This window comes from Elgaria multicarinata, chromosome 6 (assembly GCF_023053635.1).
Source record: "Elgaria multicarinata webbii isolate HBS135686 ecotype San Diego chromosome 6, rElgMul1.1.pri, whole genome shotgun sequence".
Taxonomy (NCBI): domain Eukaryota; kingdom Metazoa; phylum Chordata; class Lepidosauria; order Squamata; family Anguidae; genus Elgaria; species Elgaria multicarinata.
This window is the reverse complement of record NC_086176.1, coordinates 101,906,105-101,927,131: the sequence shown is the minus strand read 5'-3', so window position 1 is coordinate 101,927,131 and position 21,027 is coordinate 101,906,105. Positions and strand designations below refer to the sequence as shown.

General features: G+C 43.7%; 1 protein-coding gene across 3 annotated transcripts in view; it reads right to left on the bottom strand.

Moving 5' to 3' along the window:
* Nucleotides 1-21,027, bottom strand: part of PDZD2 (PDZ domain containing 2) — a 212,467-nt gene that overhangs the window by 75,118 nt on the left and 116,322 nt on the right. For 2 of the 3 annotated variants that reach the window (XM_063128182.1, XM_063128183.1), the window contains exons 2-4: nt 19,605-20,040; nt 4,418-4,560; nt 2,174-2,306 (exon numbers count right to left, since the gene is read on the bottom strand). In XM_063128182.1, the coding sequence (XP_062984252.1) occupies nt 2,174-2,306; nt 4,418-4,560; nt 19,605-20,040 (712 nt within the window). Of the gene's footprint in view, nt 1-2,173; nt 2,307-4,417; nt 4,561-10,189; nt 10,219-19,604; nt 20,041-21,027 lie in introns of those variants that run through there. The other variant, XM_063128184.1, reaches the window with a different exon arrangement.

Sequence of the window (21,027 nt, the reverse complement as noted above, 5' to 3'; positions counted from 1 at the left end):
GAACATCCCAGAGTGCAGGACATGGAATCATGGGCTCAAGTTACTGGAAGCCAGATTCCAGCTGGACTTCAGGAAAAACGTCCTGAGCCAAGCTGCACTTGAAGAGTGCTATCGTGTCTCTCCCCCACCCCACCGCCCTAGTCTTCTCTTCTCAAGGCTAAACATGCCCAGTTCTTTCAGTCTCTCCTCATATTTATTTCTAACAAATCTGGGGGACACCAGGTTTGGGAACACCGGCTTAGTGCATAAATCTATGGTTATGCCCGTCCCCCTTACACCCATGTGGGTCATTCTACAGGTAGACACACAACTTAAATGTCCATGAGTGGCAATAGTCCTGTTCATCACTTTATGAGTGCAGCATCATGTGACAAATTGCAAGCGTGAATAAGCCATTACAATCAAAGGCCATGAGTAGGTCTTTCCCTCCGTCGTAATGCTTGCTGGCTTTTCAATGGAGCCCGGTTAATAAATTCCGTTGAAAGCGAATTGTTGACTAATCAAGTGATGAGAGATCAAGGGCCGAACATGCATGGGCAAAGCAGCCCCTTGGTAACTCTTGTGAAAACTGAAACAGCGCAGCTCTCAGTTCACCTGAAACGGATCATGGCAGGGTTTTCTCTTATGAGAATTCATGACGGTTGTACAGATGCAGGCGTGGCGTGACTGAAGAAAACATTTCAGGAAGGTGTGGGGCAATATCCGACTCTTGGAAAATTGCCCAAGTGTCTTAACCCAAAAGCAAACACACCGGCATGCATTCCGAACGGTTTTACTGACAAGGGGAAAGGGAAAAAAACAGCAGAGTCGCTGCCAAACCTGGCTGATCCTTAATAAAAACGAAGTGAAATGTTGCAAAAGTCATTGTGAGTGCATACATCTCAAGACTTGTCCTGGTACATAGTGCAAGAGGTATGTGTTCACAATGAATTTGAATGGAATGGAACTGTTAATTTTAAAATTAAAAATAAATAAATAAATGGACTGTTTGCTCACGGGACTGGTTTTTGAAATTTCGACAGGCTTGCCTGCATTATGCATGAGTTATTTCAATGGGTTCAATAATATTTACATTATTATCACCATCCAGTGGAGGCTGGTGGCTCTAACATCAGTGGGACAGTGAATCCGCTCTGAGTTTCAGTCAGAACTCTAAAGGAGCAGATTCACTGCCCCATTGACATTGGAACCACCAGCCTCCACTGATCCCATTGACTGCTGGGATGGGGAAGTTATGGCTATGTTGATGGGAGTTGGGAGTCCAACAATGTCTGGAGGGCCACTGGTTCCCTACTCCTGGTCTACGCCATTCTAAGCATGGTCATCCAGTGTCACCCTATGGCCTATTCAATCCATCAGTGGTCACCCAGATGCCTTTGGAAGGTCACAGGTGTGGCAGAAGCCATAGCTCAGTGGTGGAGTACACGCTTTGCATACACCAGGTACCAGCTTCAGTTCCTGGTATTGCCACTTAGAAGAAGGACCTCAAGTAGTTGGACTGGGAGCCTGGTGAGTTGCTGTCAGACAGAATAAATAATACTGGGCTAGAGAGAGGGATGGGGTGACACACACAGAGAGAAAGCTATGCAATGCTGCAAACTCTGCCGCAAACTTTTTGGCTCTGACTCTGGCCACCATCAGCTCCAAGCCCAACCCTTCCATCGACTTTTCCAATGGGTCAATGATCCTTCATAGAAAAAAGGTTCCCAGTCCCTGGACTAGATGAACAAATGGTCTCACTCTGTTGCTTATCCCCCAGCATCTGGGACTTAGCGATGCAGCTGCCTGAGATCCATTAAACATGTGGCAGAACACACATTCTCTGCCCTTAAAACAAAGGTCTCGGAACACAGCAAATGTGTTCCAAAACCATGTCCCATCACACACTGGAATACATGACTTTCTTCATCCTAGCTTAGCCAGCTTACCTAGTAACCATTGTGACACCTTCTCTCCATTAATGCTGTAAAGCCAACTACTGCCCAATCTTGTAGTAATGAATTCTGGAACCTAGTTATTCGTTGGGTAAAAAAGGACTTTTCTTTTGTCTGTCCTGGTTTTTTCCAGCTCTTTGTGAAAACCTTCTGAGCGCAGTGGTCATGATCACAACTTGCAACAGTGAATCTTTGGTGCAAACTCCGACATAAGAAATCGTGCGTGGAATATTACCTACCCTGCTTGCAACCACCAGGTACACGAGGCCTTCTGCGGACCGAAGAAGAGCCACTGCATCTTGATGGGAGAGGCCAACCAAAGACTGGCTGTTGATCATTAGCAGCTCATCTCCTACTTTCAGTCTACCATCCCTAAGGAAACAGAAAGAACAAAAAGTGCATTGTACCGTTTGAGAAACATATATCACTTCTTGTTTCTTTGTTACATTGATAGCCTGCTTTTCCTCCAAGGAGCCCAAAGTGATGTAGATTAACCTCCTCCTCCTCTCCATTTTATCCTCATAACAGCCCCGTGAGATTGGTAAGGCTTAGAGTCAATGACTGGCCCAAAGGCACCCAGTGGGCTTCATGGTAGAGGTAGGACTAGAATCCAAATCTACAGTAAGGTGACCATATGAAAAGAAGGACAGGGCTCCTGGATCTTTAACAGTTGCATAGAAAAGGGAATTTCAGCAGGTGTCCTTTGTATATATGGAGAACCTGGTGAAATTCCCTCTTCATCACAACAGTTAAAATGCAGGAGCTATACTAGAGTGACCAGATTTAGAAGAGGGCAGGGTACCTGCAGCTTTAACTGCTATGATGAAGAGGGAATTTCACCAGGTTCTCCATATATACAAAGGACACCTGCTGAAATTCCCTTTTCTATGCAACTGTTAAAGATACAAGAGCCCTGTCCTCCTTTTCATATGGTCACTCTATCTGCAGAGTCCTGGTCCAACACTCTAACCACTACACCTCACCGGCCCTCTTAATCTTCTGAAGTCTTAAAAAAAAGCATTCTCTGCTGCCTGGAAAGATCACGTTCTGATGTCAGTGCTCAAAGACAACGACACAGTGCAGCTTTGGCTAAAATATTTTCAAACCATTGGGTCCATCCCTCCCCTTGTCCTGCCCCATAACTCTGAGAAAACAAATGAATAAACGCCAGTGCTTTGCTTGGTAGTCCTGTCCCCATCCATCCCCTTTCAGGAGAGAAATTTCAAGTGGAACACAAGAGATCCCGTCTGCATTTTGTTAATAATGAATAATGAAGTCACTCCACATTTACTTAACACCTTCGCTGGAGCGTCTCAGAGCACTTTATAAACACTAACGATATCACTGGTAAGTAGGTCAGCTTTAATATTAAATTTTCCTTGGAGTAGTTAACTCACTCACTTGCAGTGGAGTAGTTACCTCTGCATGGCCTCATTCGTCTAGCAGTGCCGACTAGCATCTTATCCATCTTGACAGGAAAGAATGGGGTGCTCATGAATGGCCAACTTCCTTTTTCAGGTAAAGGATGAATGCCCTGCCAAGGCTTATGTACTCAATACCTGACCTAATTTGTTATTGTGGGGAGGGAATTCCACAACTTGCTACATGAGTAGGGTTGCCGGAATAAAATGTCAGAAATAAAGAACAGCTTAAAGGAACCATTTCTACCCATGGAAGTGGAGTTCTCTGAAACAAGGATTCCCAACTGGGTTTTTTTCTTCTCCTTCTAAGGATGAATGGACCCTTTAGGTTTAGGACAAGAAGCCAAACCCACCCCTTCATCATCTGTGTATGCGAAGTTGAACATACGCCTTCATTCAGATAGCAACTCTCATCCAGTAGCAAAAAGTTAGGCCAGTCTTTCCCAACCTGGTGCCCTCCAGATGTGTTGGACTACAATTCCCAGCATGCTTCAGCCAACCTGCCTGGCTGAGGCATGCTGGGACTTGCAGTCCAACACAACTGGAGGGCACCAAGTTGAAGAAGCCTGGGTTAGGGAGGCCAAGGTAATCTGGAAAGTGGGTTCTAGATGAGTGCCTAGTTGGGCCTCTTGGAAAAACCTTCTGTGGAAAGGAATGCTTAAGAAATGGTTCTTGCAGGGAAGTCTGTCCGGGGTGGGAAATAACTATAGCAACAGGGCTGGCCTGAGACATTTAGCTACCTGCAATGGAACAGCAAATAGAAGTTTCCCCACCAGTTAAAGTACATAGTATTCAAGGCCAGCCAAGTGATGGTGTCTCGTGATGAAAAAAATCCCACATGGGGTTGCCTTGTTCTGCCTAATGGTAGGGCCAGTTCATTTTACTGATTCTCTTTTTTGCTGTGTTACATGTTGAGTTGGGTACCAATCTTGGCTGAAAAGTGGAGCATAAAAAAATAATTCAGCACCTGCCAGTTGCGTTTGTATCTTTGACTTATACACAAACTGTTACCCGTGGTAGGACGGTCAGACTTGCACAACATGACCACACAATGAGCCATACCTGTGAGCAGAGCCTCCTTCTTCCACCCGCGCAATAATGATGGCGTGGGGAGACCGTTTCGATCCACAACCTCCGGTTATCTGAATGCCCAGACCGTCTGTCCCCTTCATCATGGTCATCTTCCAGATCCGGCAGCCTTCACGCTGGGAGGGGAATGTTCTTGCATTTTTATTTTGGAAAACACACCTTCTGATGGAGTTTGGTTCCCCCACCCCCAACTCTGCTGAAGAGCCCTGGTGGTCTTACCTGACAGCAGTATCAGTAGGCAGCACCAACGGGGGCCTGGAACTGTCATTTTAAAAGTCCCACAGTGCCCCCAGAACATTGGTATGTCAGGGCATTCTGGGAAAAAGTAACATGGAAGATCCAAACTACCTGGTACAGAGAACTGAGGTCAGGCAGGAGTGCTGGGCTCCTGCCGCATGGGTGCTGGGCCCCAGCAATTGCCCACGGATACTGTATGCTGACCCCTGGCCCGGTGCGGAGGCACAACTGGAGGCTTGGCTTCTAACAACCTGGTAAATTCATGGCTGACGTAAGATTTGAACTGGTGGCTTTCCAACGCACAGCTCACACTTTTAGCCTCTATACAACAACTCCTCTCTGTCATCTTAATTCAAAAACTATTGGCATCAATTACAGCTATACCCGTGCAGGGTCCCACGCAGGAATATTCCATTTCCCTCCTTAAATGATCAGCTTTTATTTCATTTTTTCAAAGGGCTGTAGACTGTTTATTTGTAGAGATATAAGTAAAAGCATGTGGGCAATATTCTTTCTACTTGCTCACTGAGGAAAAAAATGCAATTAACAGGGAAATCTATATCTCAGGAGGGACTTACTCCCATGTAAGTGTGTATAGGATTGCAGGCTAAAGAAGTTTAAACATATTGAGGTACTGATATTTGTGTTCTGTCGTGACTCCCTGAACCAGCGGACCCCCCTCCCCTCACAAGATCTCTGGTTCCAGGGCCTGATGCCTGATGGAGGAAATGTGCACACCTTGATTCCAGATCTCAGATGTCTTTGCGCCTGCACTGTGCAAACGTATATAAAAAGGGGCAGTAATTTGTTTGATGCAAAGTACTTAGGGTAAAGTCCAGGGTACAAGAGGGACTGTTTTCCTGTTCTTGGCAGAGGCTTTTTCTGCCAAGGTGAAGAGCTTGTGGTGAGAGTGAGATGCTTGCATTTTGGCACGTCCTCCCTGTCAGTATCAGGCAGCAGGCAGCAGACAGCAAGCCTCAAGCACTTAGCCAGGCATCGTTTTAAGTGAAGGAGAGGAGCATTTGCAATAATTGAACGTAACAGTTTGCAGCAGAAGAAGAAGATGTTATTCCAATGCTAGAAGGCACTTCCTTTCCTCTCTCTCTCTCTCATTTTTTAAAGGATTCCCATGATATGGGGCCAAGCGCCGAAAGGCGAATGCTTTTTGCACTGCAATATTCTGCCACTCTGGCCTCATTCACCTGGTCCTGTCACCATTTTCAGACACTATTATTATTATTATTATTTATTTATTTATATAGCACCATCAATGTACATGGTGCTGTACAGAGTAAAACAATAAATAGCAGGACCCTGCCGCATAGGCTTACATTCTAATAAAGTCATAATAAAACAATAAGGAGGGGAAGAGAATGCACCAAACAGGCAGTATAAAACTCAGAACAAAATCAAGTTTTAAAAGCTTTAGGAAAAGGAAAAGTTTTTAGCTGAGCTTTAAAAGCTGTGATTGAACTTGTAGTTCTCAAATGTTCTGGAAGAGCGTTCCAGGCGTAAGGGGCAGCCGAAGAAAATGGATGAAGCCGAGCAAGGGAAGTAGAGACCCTTGGGCAGGTGAGAGACATGGCATCAGAGGAGCGAAGAGCATGAGCGGGGCAATAGTGTGAGATGAGAGAGGAAAGATGGGAAGGAGCTAGACTGTGAAAAGCTTTGTAGGTCAACAGGAGAAGTTTATATCGGATTCTGAAGTGAATTGGAAGCCAATGAAGAGATTTCAGAAGTGGAGTAACATGGTCAGAGCGGCGAGCCAAGAAGATGATCTTAGCAGCAGAGTGGTGAACAGAAACCAACGGACTGATGTGAGAAGAAGGAAGGCCAGTGAGAAAAAGGTTGCAGTAGTCCAACCGAGAAATAACCAATGCATGAACAAGAGTCTCGGCCAAACAGAATTGCAGCTCGTTACAGGAATGTAAGTTAGGAATGTTCGTCACTGTGAAATACGTCTCTCTCTCTCTTTTTTTGACTCGACAGAGTTCCGCAGCATGGACAACTCAGTTTGCATTTGTGAGCCAAGCTGCAAGTTTTGCCTCGAACTCTGAGAACTTTTTTTTTGGGGGGGGGGGCATTTTTTCCACAGGTTCCACAATTTGTACAAATCTTGGCCGAATTTGCAAAAATCCAACTGACTTTGCATACGTTGCTCAGAAAATCATGCAAATTGCTCAGACATTTGTGCAAATTGTGGAATGTGAAGAGAAAAATGCAGAAAATGCCCAGAAAATCCACGAACTGGTGTGATTTGCTACAGACAGAGCCAGGTGCTGCAGAAGGAACTGGAACAAAGTCTGAGGGGGTGGGGGCAAACCTAGGAAAACATGTCAGATTCCTCCCCCAAAAGGATTTCTCTGACGTCCCTAATTTAGGAAATACCTTTGTATTGGGCGTAGCCCAGAATGGCTTGCTATAACTGGCTGTGCCTCTCCAGCATCTCAGGTAGAAAAAGGTCTTTTCCGTCATCAGTACCTGACCACAGGAGACTGATAGTTATCTAGCTGAACTCCCTCAGTAGGATTATCTTCACCTTTAATTCTTCCCCATCCTAATCAGCCTACACAGGCCGGACCAGTGGTGAGCAACAAAGGAAGAGGATGTGCCCTGTAGAAAAGAGTCTAATAAAAAACAAAATGGATCCCACAAACCTAAAGTCAGGACATCCCTGAGTTAAAACATATAAATATAAATAAAATCACTGTGTACTGTACTGAAACCTCTGAGCACCAGCTTGTAAATTCCATTGATTTCAATGGGAGAGATTTATGCAGACAGCCAGTGGCAAAACTATATATTATGGTGGACATGTGGCTGTCACTGGAAACATCAGCCCTGTGTCTCCTCCTCCTCCTGTAGCATGTAATAAAAGAGAACACATGACGTGATGTCATAACACTCTTACATTTTTCCATCCCTACTCCGCTTCATTGGTTGGGATGGAAAATGAAGATGTATGGATTGTCCTTTAGTACACATGACTGGAGGAGAGAGGAAGCCAAACTCCATGTTCAGGTGATCAGTACAGAAGCTTTTTGCCCACACAAAAACTCCTGCCTTTGCAGCACAAGCAAACAAATCAGGAAGTCTCACTTAACCATTGTTTCCCATTTTGTCCGAATTGTGAAACTGTTGTTATCAGCTTTGGGACAAGCCAGGATATTAAACCACAGTTTGAAGTTGGTTTAAGATCCTGGCTTGTTCCAAAGCTGATAACAATAGCTTCTCAGTTCAGAGAAAATAGGAAACTATGCTTAATTAGAAGCTCTTAGATTTAATTGTGACTTGCGACAAAGAGAGAAACAAGGGAGCTGGGTGTGCAGGTCAAAGGCTCATCCAGACTGGCTCATAGCAGTTGGGGCAATAGCCATTCATCTTCCACAACAGACAATTCAGTTCTAATTTCCCCCCTGAGGGCTGTATTTCAGTGAAAGAGCACACGGTTTACTAGGGTTTTTTAAAAGCAAATTTTCCAACTGCACAAATGCCCTGTCAGACACACCCCACCGCCGCTGCCACCCAAGCCAAACACATTATTTCTCTTTCATGACTGGACAGATTATCACCAACACTAGTAGCACCTTAAACTTAAAGGCAGATTGACAGGGCCATACGGATACCCAGGAAGGACGACAGACCTCAGAAGTACATGACTGGTTGTCACCTACAGCCCCCAATTGAAACCACTGCAACGGATCATCAGTGAACTCCCACCCATCGTCAACACAGACATTTCTCTCTCACAAGCCTTGGGAGGCAGTGCAGTCCTGGCCTACAGACAACCTCCCATCTTGAAGCAGATGCTAACCAGCAATACTACACAGGACAGAGACACAGACAGAGGGACCAGACCATGCAATAGACCCTAGTGCCAACTCTGCCCCCACATCTATTCAGGCAACACTGTCACATGACCCAACAACATCAGCCACACCATCAAGGGCTCTTTCACCTGCATCATTATATAATTTGTGGTACATGCCATCCCTGACTTTGTCTGTTGTTAAGTTCTTAATAAACACATACACATAACACGTGTCTGATTATTTTCACAACTTTTCCAATGGCACATTATCAGATTTCCAACTCCACATTTTGTGTCCACACTAAAAAACAACACCTGTGGTTTACATACACGAAGTTGCAGGTTCAATTTCCAAGCCAGCTAAAGGCCAGTGGAGGCTGATGGCTCCTATGTCATAGGGTAATGAATCCACCCTTGGTTAATGTCAAAACCAATCAGAACTCTAAAGGAGCTATCCAAGGTGCTGAAACCTATCCCCAAACTGCCATCAGAGCCACCAGCCTCCACTTGTTTTTCCTAGTAAGAATGGACAGTGCTGAATTAAATGAATTTGTGATGCAACTCAGTCTTAGACAGCTTCCTCTGTTCATATAAAAATGCTTAACAGGGTGGATCATGCCCAATGGCATGTGTGTGTGTTTCTTTTCCCTGAACTGGCCTTCTTCTTTTTGGATCACATAAAGAGATCTTGCTAAAATTTGCATTTGAAAGGAGCAAAAATCTCCATATCCATATGCCACAAAAACAATTAAACTGTGTTCAAAGTGGCAGGAATATCATTTTCTGTCTCATTATGTGTGAAAATGGGTTATCTACGTTATATAACAGAGCCCAAGCGAGAATAACATTTGTTAATTTCATGCTGCTCCCAGGAGTTATCTGCCTACGTCTGGAAACCATTGACCATCAGAAATGTGCATCTATCTTTGGACCCCATCTACATATTGAATTGCAAGCGTGTCGTACAGCTGCTGAGAGGCTAAGCCTAGCCCAGGGTAAGAAGGAAAGCTTGAATCGTACTTGGCACAAAGCAGTGCTGCAAAGCCCCTTGATCTCATAAGAACCAAAATTTTGCCACTAATACAACAGAAGAGAATGTCCTTTGCCGTCCCACTGCCATGCATCCCAAGTAAAAATAACAGGCAGGATATTGCACTATGAAAGTGGTATGAAAGCAGTATATATAAGGCAGGAGCCACACCAAGCAGGATACAGAACTATGAAAGCGGTATAGGGTCTGTGTCAATGGAACCCAACAGTTGTTAGTACCCTTCTAAAGCAGTAGTGTGGCTCCTGCCTTTTATATGCCGCTTTCATAGTGCATTATCCTGCTTGGTGTAGATTAGGCCAGTGGATACTACAAACATTCTGTTATTAGCCATTCAATAGGTTTGGGCTTTTATTTTATTTATTTTTAAAAAATCTGAATATATTTGGAATATATTTGAAAATAACCTTGCCCCCGCCCCATGTCAATTGTGAATTTTATTTGTTGTTTTGATTGCTTTTACTTGGAGGGCTGTATTTTTTGTGTATTTTATTGTTGATGGAAGCCAATTATAAGGCAAGGTTATAATTTTAGCAAATGCATAAATAAATTGTGGCTGCCGGTGAGAGCGTGATATGGCTCAGCATAACATCAGGACAAGCGATAAATTGTACTAAGCACAGTGCAGAGGAGAAGAAATGAAATGTACCTGGAGCTTTTGGCAGGAGCTCGGTATTTCTGATAATGTGGAATTTCACCAATAGAAATAAAAAAGCCAGACAACCATAAAAGTAAAATAGTTTTTTTAGAAACTCCGAAATAAATGTTCGTCAGATCAGCTGCATTTAGATGTTATGGTAAACCACGCTTTCTTGTGAAAGAAACAAACCTTGTATTTCCTCTAGTGTTTTCTCAAGGAGGTGTTTGGAAGCTTTCAATTCTATTTCGATCATCTATGGCTTGACATGTTGTCTGAACATCAACAAACCAGAGTTCAACCATAACTCAAAGCATACTTTATGAAGCTGGCTTGTTTCAACAAACCATAGTTAAGATTAACCACGGTTCATTGTTCACATATAATATTAAAGTGTGGCTAACTCAAACAAGAAGTGAAAGCGTCCTATCTCCTTCACACAGCCGTGCTGAAGCAAGAGAGAAAAACTGGGGAGTATGTGGGCCCTGGGAAAAGGCCATGCTCATTCCCATCACAATAAACCACACTTTAGCTTGATGGCTGAACATGATAAGTGTTGTAGGCCCAAGCCTGCCTTCGGTTTTATTTATTGTACAGCACTTTGTTTGTTGAAAGTGCTTTAGAAATAGTTAATATAATTATTACGAACCAACCTTTTACTGTAGGACAGAAGACACTGATATCCCTTTAGCTGAGACAACAGGTGTTCAACTACAAACAAATGCCAGATTTAGATATTTTCTCACCTGAAGTGAAAAATCAAAAATGATGCTCCTCCAGTTCTGGGGATCTTTCCCCCCACTTAATGGCACACAGAAATATAAAAGGAGATGAGGGAGAAGAATGGTGCCCCTGTAGAATTTGCCATGGAAGGTGACTGCTTTATTTGAACATATGAAGCTGCCTTATAGAGAGTCAGATCATTCAGCCCAATAGTGATCTAGCCTAGTGTTTCTACTCTGCTTGGTTCTAAAGTAGGGGCTCTTTCCCACTACCTGCTGTTTGAGATCCTTTAACTGGAAAAATTGGGGTTTATATCTGTGAGCTTCTGCATGCCAACTGTGCCCTCCACCACTGAGCTACAGACTGTCCCCTTTGTGTTTGTTTACTTTATTTATGAAATGAATCATCCACTCTCCAATATAAAATCAGTCCAAGGTGGGGTACAGCAAGCAATAAAACACAATAAAAGCATACAACATCAACCAAAAACACAAGAACAGTAAATAACTGCTTATACAATGCAGGAAAAAACCCTGCATGGGTGAACAAATAGATCTTTATTATTTTATTTATTTATTGTTGCATTTATATCCCGCCATTTTCCCTCCAAGTACGCCAAGGCAGTGTACATAATCCTCCTCTGCATTTTATCCTCACAACAACAACCCTGTGAGATAGGTTGGGCTGAGAGTCTGCGACTGGCCCAAAGTCACCCAGTGGGTTTCCATGGCTGAGTGGGGACTAGAACCCAGATCTCTCAACTCCCAGTCCACTACACTCCACTTTAGCCACTACACTACACTGTAGTGCCACTACACTACACTGGTTTTAGTTGGTACTGAAAGTGTGCAAGACTCTGCGACAACCATATATGAAAGGGAGGAAGTTTTCACAGTCTGGGTGCTGGATCAAGAACGCCCTCTCTCAGGTTGATGCATGTTGAGCTCCAGGCAAATCCAATACCATCAAAAAGGGATTCCCACTCAATCTTAACATCCAGGCAGGTATATAAGGGAGAAGGTGCTCCCTCAGGTATCCAGGTCCTAAGTGTAGGGCTTTATATATCAGCACATACACAGTTTCTTTCCTCCTTGCATGCACACACATTCATGCACAGATAACAAACAGAGGGAGGCCTGCAGGCACATGATGTTGTGCTACTACTGAAGCGAAACAGGTCTGGCCTTATAAGTGACCTAGATGGGAGACCATCTGGGGACCATCTGGGAACCACTGTGCAGAGGTAGAGCAAGATATCTCTGTTTATCATAAAAGCAACAGTGCAGGTTATTTCACATATTCTATTTAAGACATTGTCCACAATGCAGCTTCCCCTGACATTGATTTCAGCACTAAGGTGGGAAGAGTGGGTGTGAAATACCCTAACAGGTCAAAGCAAGTGCAAGAAGTGCCAACTCTCAATAAACTTTTATTCTCCCCGTTGGTTCCCAGTGGCGGGCAATTTCCTCACATGATAAGAAGCAATGAACTGTGAAAATAGATGAGGTGATAAATGTGCCGTTTCCTACCTTCAGGTTTGTCGACACATCTGTAATTATTGTATTAATGGGTGAATTCAGCCTTTAAATGGGTTTCTTATAAGTCTCGGACCGAATTAACCATTCATTCCAGCAATTAGGAATAAGAAAATAAATCCATCACAGCCAAAACATGACAATTTGAACCCTCAGGACATTTCTAGAAAGAAACTCAACTTTAACAGAAGATAAAACCCTGGTGCAGCCTCCCTTACAACAACCCCGCCCCCGCTCATGTCTTCTAAAATTGTTATTAAAATGGATTCTTTAAATGCAATGGTATACCATTTCAGTGCATATCTATGGATAGTATCCTGAGCACCAAAAGGCATAAAGGACATGTGGTGGTGATGATGATGATGATGATGATGATGATGATGGTGATGATGAAGATGATGATCGTATACTAATAAATTATATTATTGTAAACATTATTAGAACTTAGTATAATTGCCATGAAGGAGGCACTACTGGAGCAACTGGGGATGTTGTCCAATGGAATTCTCTGGGCAAACTCACATCAATAAACACTAAGGGCTGCTTCACGCATTATACTGCATGTTTAGGTCCATGTTTAAAATGTCTAAAGTATATACCCGTAAAAGCAAGGTGCAAGTGTAGTGAACATGTATCATACAGGTATTGTAAATGCCTGTAGGATCCATTGCAGAGCTGGAAATTGTAGGATATTGTAGAGTTAGGAAAGGGCAACTAAAATGATCAAGGGGCTGGAACAACTTGGAGTGACCATATGGTGTGATTTGTATGCATGCAGCACCTGCTGAAATGCCCTCTTCATCGAAACAGGTAAAGCTGCAGGAGCCTTGCCCTCTTTTGTATCAGGTCACTCTAGTATTAATTAATTAATTAATTGCATTTCTATACTGCCCAATAGCTGGAGCTCTCTGGGCAGTTCACAAAATAGCTCCTGCAGCTTTAACGGTTGTAATGAAGAGGGAGTTTCACCAGGTGCTGCATGCCTACAAATGACACCTGCTGAAATTTCCTTTTCTATGCAACTGTTAAAGGTACAGGAGCCCTGTCCTCCTTTCCATATGGTCACCCTAGAACAACTCCCCCCAGAGGAAAGTTTACAACATCTGGGATTGTTTAGCTTAGAGAAAAGGTGAGCGAGGGGAGACATGATAGAGATGTACTGAAATATCCATGGTGGATAAGGAGACATTTTTCTCTCACACACACACAATACTAGAACCCAGGGTCATCCATGAAACTGATTGGTCGGAGATTCAGGACAGATAGAAGGAAGGACTTCTTCACACAGTGCATTGTTAAACTATGGAATTCACTTCCAAAAGATGTAGCGATGGCCACCAATTTGAATGGTTTTAAAAGGGGATTAGACAAATTCATGGCTACTAGTTCTGATTTCTCTATGTTGCCTCCATATCAAAGGCAGAATGCCTCTGTACACGAGTTGCTGAGAAATATGGTGGGAGGATGCTATTGCACTCATGTCCTACTTGCGGGTTTTCCACAGGCAGCTGGTTGTCCACTGTGTGAACAGAACACTCGATTAAATCAATTTTTGGTCTGATCCAACAGGACTCTTCTTATATTCTTAGATACACTCAATGAAGAGCCATGAGCGCCTCCAGCTTCTAAGCCAGTTACACTGGGTTACCAACCCAGGTTTACCTGTGCATAACGTACTTCAAGAAGTCCCTCAGATGTTGGAACAGGAAATAATATCAATCTAATGAACTGTTCCTCCAGTAATCTAAGATGAGGAAACAATTCCTTTATTCTCCTTGGGAACAATGAAGACAAAACCTTGGATAGGGCTAAGTGAAGGAGGTTGTGAAAAAGGATGCTGAGCAGGAACAGCAAAAGTCAGAAGGGGCCCTGAAATGCATCATAGTCCTTTGGGAACAGACTCTTGGTTCAAGAGCCGGTATACATTGATGTGCAAGCTTTTGAGATCTCCGGATCTCTTCATCAGCCAAGATGTTTTAAAAATAATAAAATAAAAACGCAGGTTAGGGAGACAGGAACCTTAGGAACAGCTCCAGGTCTGGCATGTAACCATCTCTTAGTGTGACCGACCTCACAGGGTTGCTGTGAGGATAAAATTGCAGGGGAATGTTCTTGACCCCTTTAGGGGAAAGGCAGGATATAAATGTTTGGGCCTTTTGTAAATAAATCAATAAATAGGCCAGGTATACAGAAATAAGTAGACCAGAGCCAAGGTGTGTGGCAGCTGAATATGATTTCTTACTGTGCAGGAAAAGGCCCTCTGTAGGTGCTCAGATATGTTTACTTTTCTTTAATACACTTCACAGAAAAGGCCTGAGTGCTTTGGCTTCAAAGCTTCTAGGGCCAAGCTGTGGTGAGCCCTGGCTCAGTTTAAGCCGAAGGGAGAAAAAGCAGAGGAAGAGCCGGTGAAGGATACAGCAATTATTTTATTTTATTTTTAAAAAAGAAAAGCTCATTCTAGCTGGTGGGGTTTCCAAATAACTTTAAAAACAAAGGGTGATTGCATTAGTTCAGGTGCTTGCAACGGCCCGATAAAATGTTTAAAGACTTTGCCAAGGAAATTATGTCAGCAGCTTGGCTGCTGATATAAGATAGTTCCCTGGAGCTCGCTCTCTTCGCAAGCAGCAATAACAGAGTTTTCAGCTCATCATCTGCAGGGCCCGTTTCTTGCCTCTGCATTCTGCAGCCCTTTAATCATCGAGACACGCCAGGATCCATGTCCCCAGCAGGCTTCCCTCAAGCACCCAGCTCCTGCCCGCCCGTTCTTTATGCATGGAAAACAAATAAACTCCGCTGGCTTTTTGTTGAAGAAGCTAATGGGGAAAACAGTGTGAAGTCAGGGCTCCAATAAATATGTGGACATGTCCAGAAAACTCCACTTGAAGGCAATGTGGAGTGCTACGTCCCACCTCTGTGGTATAGATATGAAGAGGGATAGAGACAGTGAAGCATCCCCCTCACCATCACCACCTGTACACACAACTGGCAGAAACCAATGGCTATTTGGACTGTGAGTCTGCTAGCTGGAGTCTCATGGGGTCATTGCTGAGATTCGTCCCATGCTCCCAGTTCAAGGGGGGGGGGCTGAGCACAAGATGGGCTCAATGCCCCAACTCAGGCAGTGAATTTAGGGGATTTCATCCAAAATCTGCCACTCTGCACCCTCATCTTACCAAATTCCAGCTTATGGTGGCATCAGCGGGATGGAAGTGCCACTAAGGAGGCCCTAAGTACGCACGATGTGATGTCCGGCTATTAAATATGAGTTCTGGTGCAGGTTGGTATGTATAGTTATGGTAATGTTGTTTATGTCCTTTGTGTAGAGTTAATACATAAAGGACATAATCAAGATGGGGAGTACTTGGCTCAGCAATACTACAAATGAGAAGGATCTTGGAATTGTTGTAGATCACAAGCTGAATATGAGCCAACAGTGTGATATGGCTGCAAGAAAGGCAAATACTATTTTGGGCTGCATTAATAGAAGTATAGCTTCCAAATCACGCGAGGTACTGGTTCCTCTCTATTCGGCCCTGGTTAGACCTCATCTAGAGTATTGCGTCCAGTTCTGGGCTCCACAATTCAAGAAAGACAAGCTGGAACGTGTTCAGAAGAGGGCAATCAGGATGATCAGGGGTCTGGAAACAAAGCCCTATGAAGAGAGACTGAAAGAACTGGGCATGTTTAGCCTGGAGAAGAGAAGGTTGAGGGGAGACATGATAGCACTCTTCAAATACTTAAAAGGTTGTCACACAGATGAAGGCCAGGATCTCTTCTTGATCCTCCCAGAGTGCCGGACACAGAACAACAAGCTGAAGTTACAGAAAGCCAGATTCCAGCTGGACATCAGGAAAAACTTCCTGACTGTTAGAGCAGTATGACAATGGAACCAGTTACCTAGGGAGGTTGTGGGCTCTCCCATACTAGAGGCATTCAAGAGTCAGCTGCACAGCCATCTGTCAGGGATGCTTTAGGGTGGATTCCTGCATTGAGCAGGAGGCTGGACTCGATGGCCTTATAGGCCCCTTCCATCTCTACTATTCTATGATTCTATATGGTAAGTTAGTTAAGGCGGGAGAGGGGAGAGAGTGTATGGAACTTTGGTGTGCTGGCGTACGATTGGTGGAGAGCGTGGAGTGAGTGGGGTTTAAATAGGGGTGAGTCAGTTAAGAGGACAGTTGAGGTTTAGAGCTAGAGAAGGCAAGGACAGTTTGTTTGTTGTTTTGGGACAGAAATAGAGGAAGGAGTTAGATTAGGGAAGGAGTAAATGAAACGTTAATTTCAGAGCTTTTTTTGAACGCACAAATAAATCTCCTTTACCATTATATGTGTAATTAATAAATTATAAGTTCATTTGTTCATAGTTGCGTGGCAACTTTCATTGATAGGCAGTCTCTCAGCGAGACCAACGGTATTAAATAAAGGTTATTTGGTGGCAGCAGAATTAAGGGAGTGGTCAGGCCTAATGGGGAAAACAGTGTTCCACGAACTGGGTGTGAGGGCGTATAAAGGTAGGGTGACCATATGGAAAGGCAGACAGGGCTCCTGTATCTTTAACAGTTGAACAGAAATGGGATTTTCAGCAGGTGTCATTTGTATGCATGCAGCACCTGGTGAAATTCCCTCTTTATCACAAAAGTTTAAACTGCAGGAGCTCTGTCCTCTTTTGTATCTGGTCACTCTTGTATAGCTCCTGCAGCTTTTAGAATTTAAAAAAGCAATGAAGACTGATCTATTCTGGCAGGCCTATCCAGTGAAATTTTAGAATGGTTTAAAGATGTTTTAATGTTTTAAAGATGTTTTCATCATGTACGGTACGTTTTTAATCAATTTTAATGTGTATTTTATATCATGTTTTTATACTGTTTGTTTTATACTTTGAATGGTTTTAGTTTTTGTGAACCGCCCAGGGAGCTTCAGCTGTTGGGCAGAATAAAAATGCAATAAATAATAATAATAATAATAATAATAATAATAATAATAATAACAACAACAACAACAACAACTGATGTGATGAAGAGGGAATTTCACCAGGTGCTGCATTCATAAAAATGTTACCTGCTGAAATTCCCTTTCCTATTCAACTGTTAAAGATACAGGAGCCCTGTCCTCCTTTTCATATGGTCACCCTAATAAAGGGAAGGGTTGAAATGTAAGGAGAGATCCGTCTTTTACACAGATCAAATGTACCTATAGCCTCGGGGGAGGGATCCCAAGGGGAGGGGTACAACACACACCATGTGCATTTTGTCTCATTTATTATATTTCTCTCCTGCCCCACAGTCAAAGCCCGCTTCTGTCCCACAATACTTCCTCTTTCTTTGAAGAAAGAGGAAGAAAACAATGACCACATGGCTCATTTAGTGGGCGTTTTTATCACACTGCTTTTCCTGTACACAGCAGGAACTGGCGGCACGTTTTGCTTCAAAAAAAAAAAAAAAAAAGGGGGGATTTACCAGGATCTTATTTTGTCATGGAAAGAAGACCAGAAGGAGCAGGAGATGTGCAGGAGGCAGACATTGTCATCAAAAGGACCCACAAAAAAATGTGAATAGCCAGTAATGAGCATGCAATAAAACACTCATTTGATGACACTCATTACCTCTTCCCCTCTCTAGCTATTTATCCCTGAAGACACCATCTGTAGTAAAGTGAGCAAAGAGCAGCCAAGGAAAGGACATATTCCGGCATCCTGATCCAAGTCCAGAAGAATGTTCTGGATCAGGACCCCATAAGGATGTCCAGTTTAAGCACAGTGTTTTTAAAGTGTGAATAATGGGAAGGATCCAACAGTGTCCTTGCACTGGTACTATTGGTGTTGCACTCGTGGAAACCAATGCTTGTGCAACCTCAATAGTGCTTGCTAGTACAATGGTGCCAACAAGTGCTATTGACCATTGCACAAATGTTGGCTTCCGCTAGCGTGATGTCAATAATAATAATAATAATAATAATTATAGCGCTTAGCGCACAGACGCCGCGGGATTCTCCCCAATGTCACATGTGGTTTGGCTGCAAGGTGGACATGCGCAGGATAGACAAGCATGCGTGCATGTCTTTGAGACCTACACCAGTGAGGAAAGTGCTGGTGAAGATCAACTAAGCGCAACAGATGAAGTGGAAGTCAACATAACAACTGGAAGCCTCTGATCAGAATCAACCCTGTCCTATTTGCATGCCTGTAATTGCTTCCTGCTCTACTGGGGCACTGTTGGATCCCAGCCTCCAGTCACAGATTCACAGAAATCTAGGAATCCACCATTTTAATCAAACTCCTGAATCACAGGAATACTTTAAAAATGTCCCACATACAGTGCATGAAAATGTGCTCCCAACATCTCACAAGTGCTCTTAGGAATGTTTTTCCTGTTAAATATTAAGAACCCCTGTCTTAATCAATTCCACCAATATTTGTAGATGCTGATGGAGTTATTAGATGGCCGTGATCCTTTCAGAATAATTCTTGTGTGTCATATTTCTGGTATGGCAGCTTTAGCATCCTTTCTACAAATTCATTAACTGGTGCTTATTTGCCCCTCCACCATGGCAGCTAGTAAAAGCCTATATGACCTATGATGGCATTGCATCTCGAGGTCCCTGCTCCCCTCAAGCGGCAGCCAATTAAATCAACATGTGGGAGGGAGGGGGGGGGACTCTGAACAGAATGGCATCACACCACAACATCTTTTACAAGAGATGTAGATCAACAGCAATTGCGTTCTCCTACCCACCCAGTAACGTCTAATCGGAGTGGAGTTTGAAAGACCTACACCCTGCAGAAAATTTACTGCAACCAAAATTAAACCTCCAAGAAACAGCACTTGGTTCTTGAAACAACCACACCTCTGATTTTTAAAAATCTATCAGGCAACCCTAGCAACCCTCCTTCCCCTCCCGGAGGTCATTCCAGCCCCCTGAGCAGGAGAGGAAGAAGAAGTAAATTGTCACCATTACCACCTCTTCAAATAGGACCTTTCCATCCCCCGCCCTACAAATATGCTATTCCTTATTCCTTAAGTGTCATGTCTTAATTTTGATTGCAAGTCTAGGGGGAGAGATTACCATGCTACTTATCTTCGCCAGCCTTTTTGGCCTAAGGGCGGGCTATAAATGCTGATAAATAAATTAAACAAACAAATAATCAATAACAGAACGACGGAAATTAATACCTTCAGAGACAATTCACTCGAGCTGAGGTCTAAAATCCCTCCGTCTGAAAGGCGAGACCGGTATTGCCCTGCCGGAAAAGGAGAGTCCGCTTTCTGAAGGCGATTCTCCGCGCTGCTTTCTGTTTTGGATGCCTCCGGGCGTAACCTATCCACTTCAGTAGGGCCGCAGTTCCCGTTCTCCTGCTCCACTCTGGGACCGCTTTTGCTGCCTTTGCTCTCCTTGCCACTGGGAAGGGTCCGGGTAATGACCCCAAACTTCCTAGTCCTTTTGCCATTTTGAGCTGTTTTCCCACTGGGCTCAGAGGTAGGCCTGGCCTTGGGTTCGCTGCTGTTGCTGTTGTTGCCATTCGACGGAGGAAGAGGGGCCTTGCGCTTGATGCGACGCAACATGATCAGGTAGATGAAGCCGCCATTCCAGCACTGGTCAGCAAGGTAGCTGCAAGAAAAGACAGAGATGCGAGGTTTAAAGAACTTGCCATCGGGAACAGCTGGCGCACACAAGAGTTCTGTGCCCACGTCAGAACCCTGGAGCCTGACAGTCTTGGTGGATTAGGTTGACATTTCTGCATACGTCAGAGCACCTCCCATCTCTCTCTTAGCCTTCACATGGAATCAACTCTTCAACGCCTGATTCCACGGTTCCACATTAGTTGCAGCAATGCAAAGAGCTATTTGTGTTCCTAAACTTTTTTTAAAAAAATGGATGAGAACTATACAGTCCTGTCCTTTTGGAATGGGCAATCCTTCATGATAATAAGGAAAAGGCAAATACTGCACCAACAGTTTGGCTACTGGACATTCAGATGGCTAGTATAAGGGTGCAACTGTGGTGGCACTGACAACACCGCCCCTCCCAATTCCCCCCAAAAAGTCAAAAAGCAAAGGATAAGGAGAGAGCAAAAACCAACAACTGCCACTGAAATTATTTTGCCTCCAGGGACTTTTAAACCTGATCTGGTGCAGATAGGATCAGAGCGTCTATATTGCAATGTGCTAAGATATTGACTGAGATGCTATGATGTCATGGAATGTTCAGGAACATTCTAACTTCTCAGGGAATGAAACTGGCAGAAAGTCAGGTACCACAAGGCTCAAACTGAAAGTCATGGGAGTCAGATACTAGTGCTTTCCTTACTGCAGCCCCAGGACAGTTGGTTTGAATATAGCACAATGAAGCTAGTATACTAATGGTTACGAGAAGGAAGGGGTGTAATCACCTGGGGAACCCCAGAGGGGAAAATGGGACCATAGGAGGGCCAGATTTATTTATTTATTTATTTATTTATTTATTTAGTTATTTATTTATTTATTTTGCACCCCTGATCTATTTGAGCTCTTAGGGAAAGCATTATGGAAAACCTATGTATAATTTCTAAGAAGGAAACACATTTCAAATGTAGTGGACCCAAAGAGAAATTTGGAT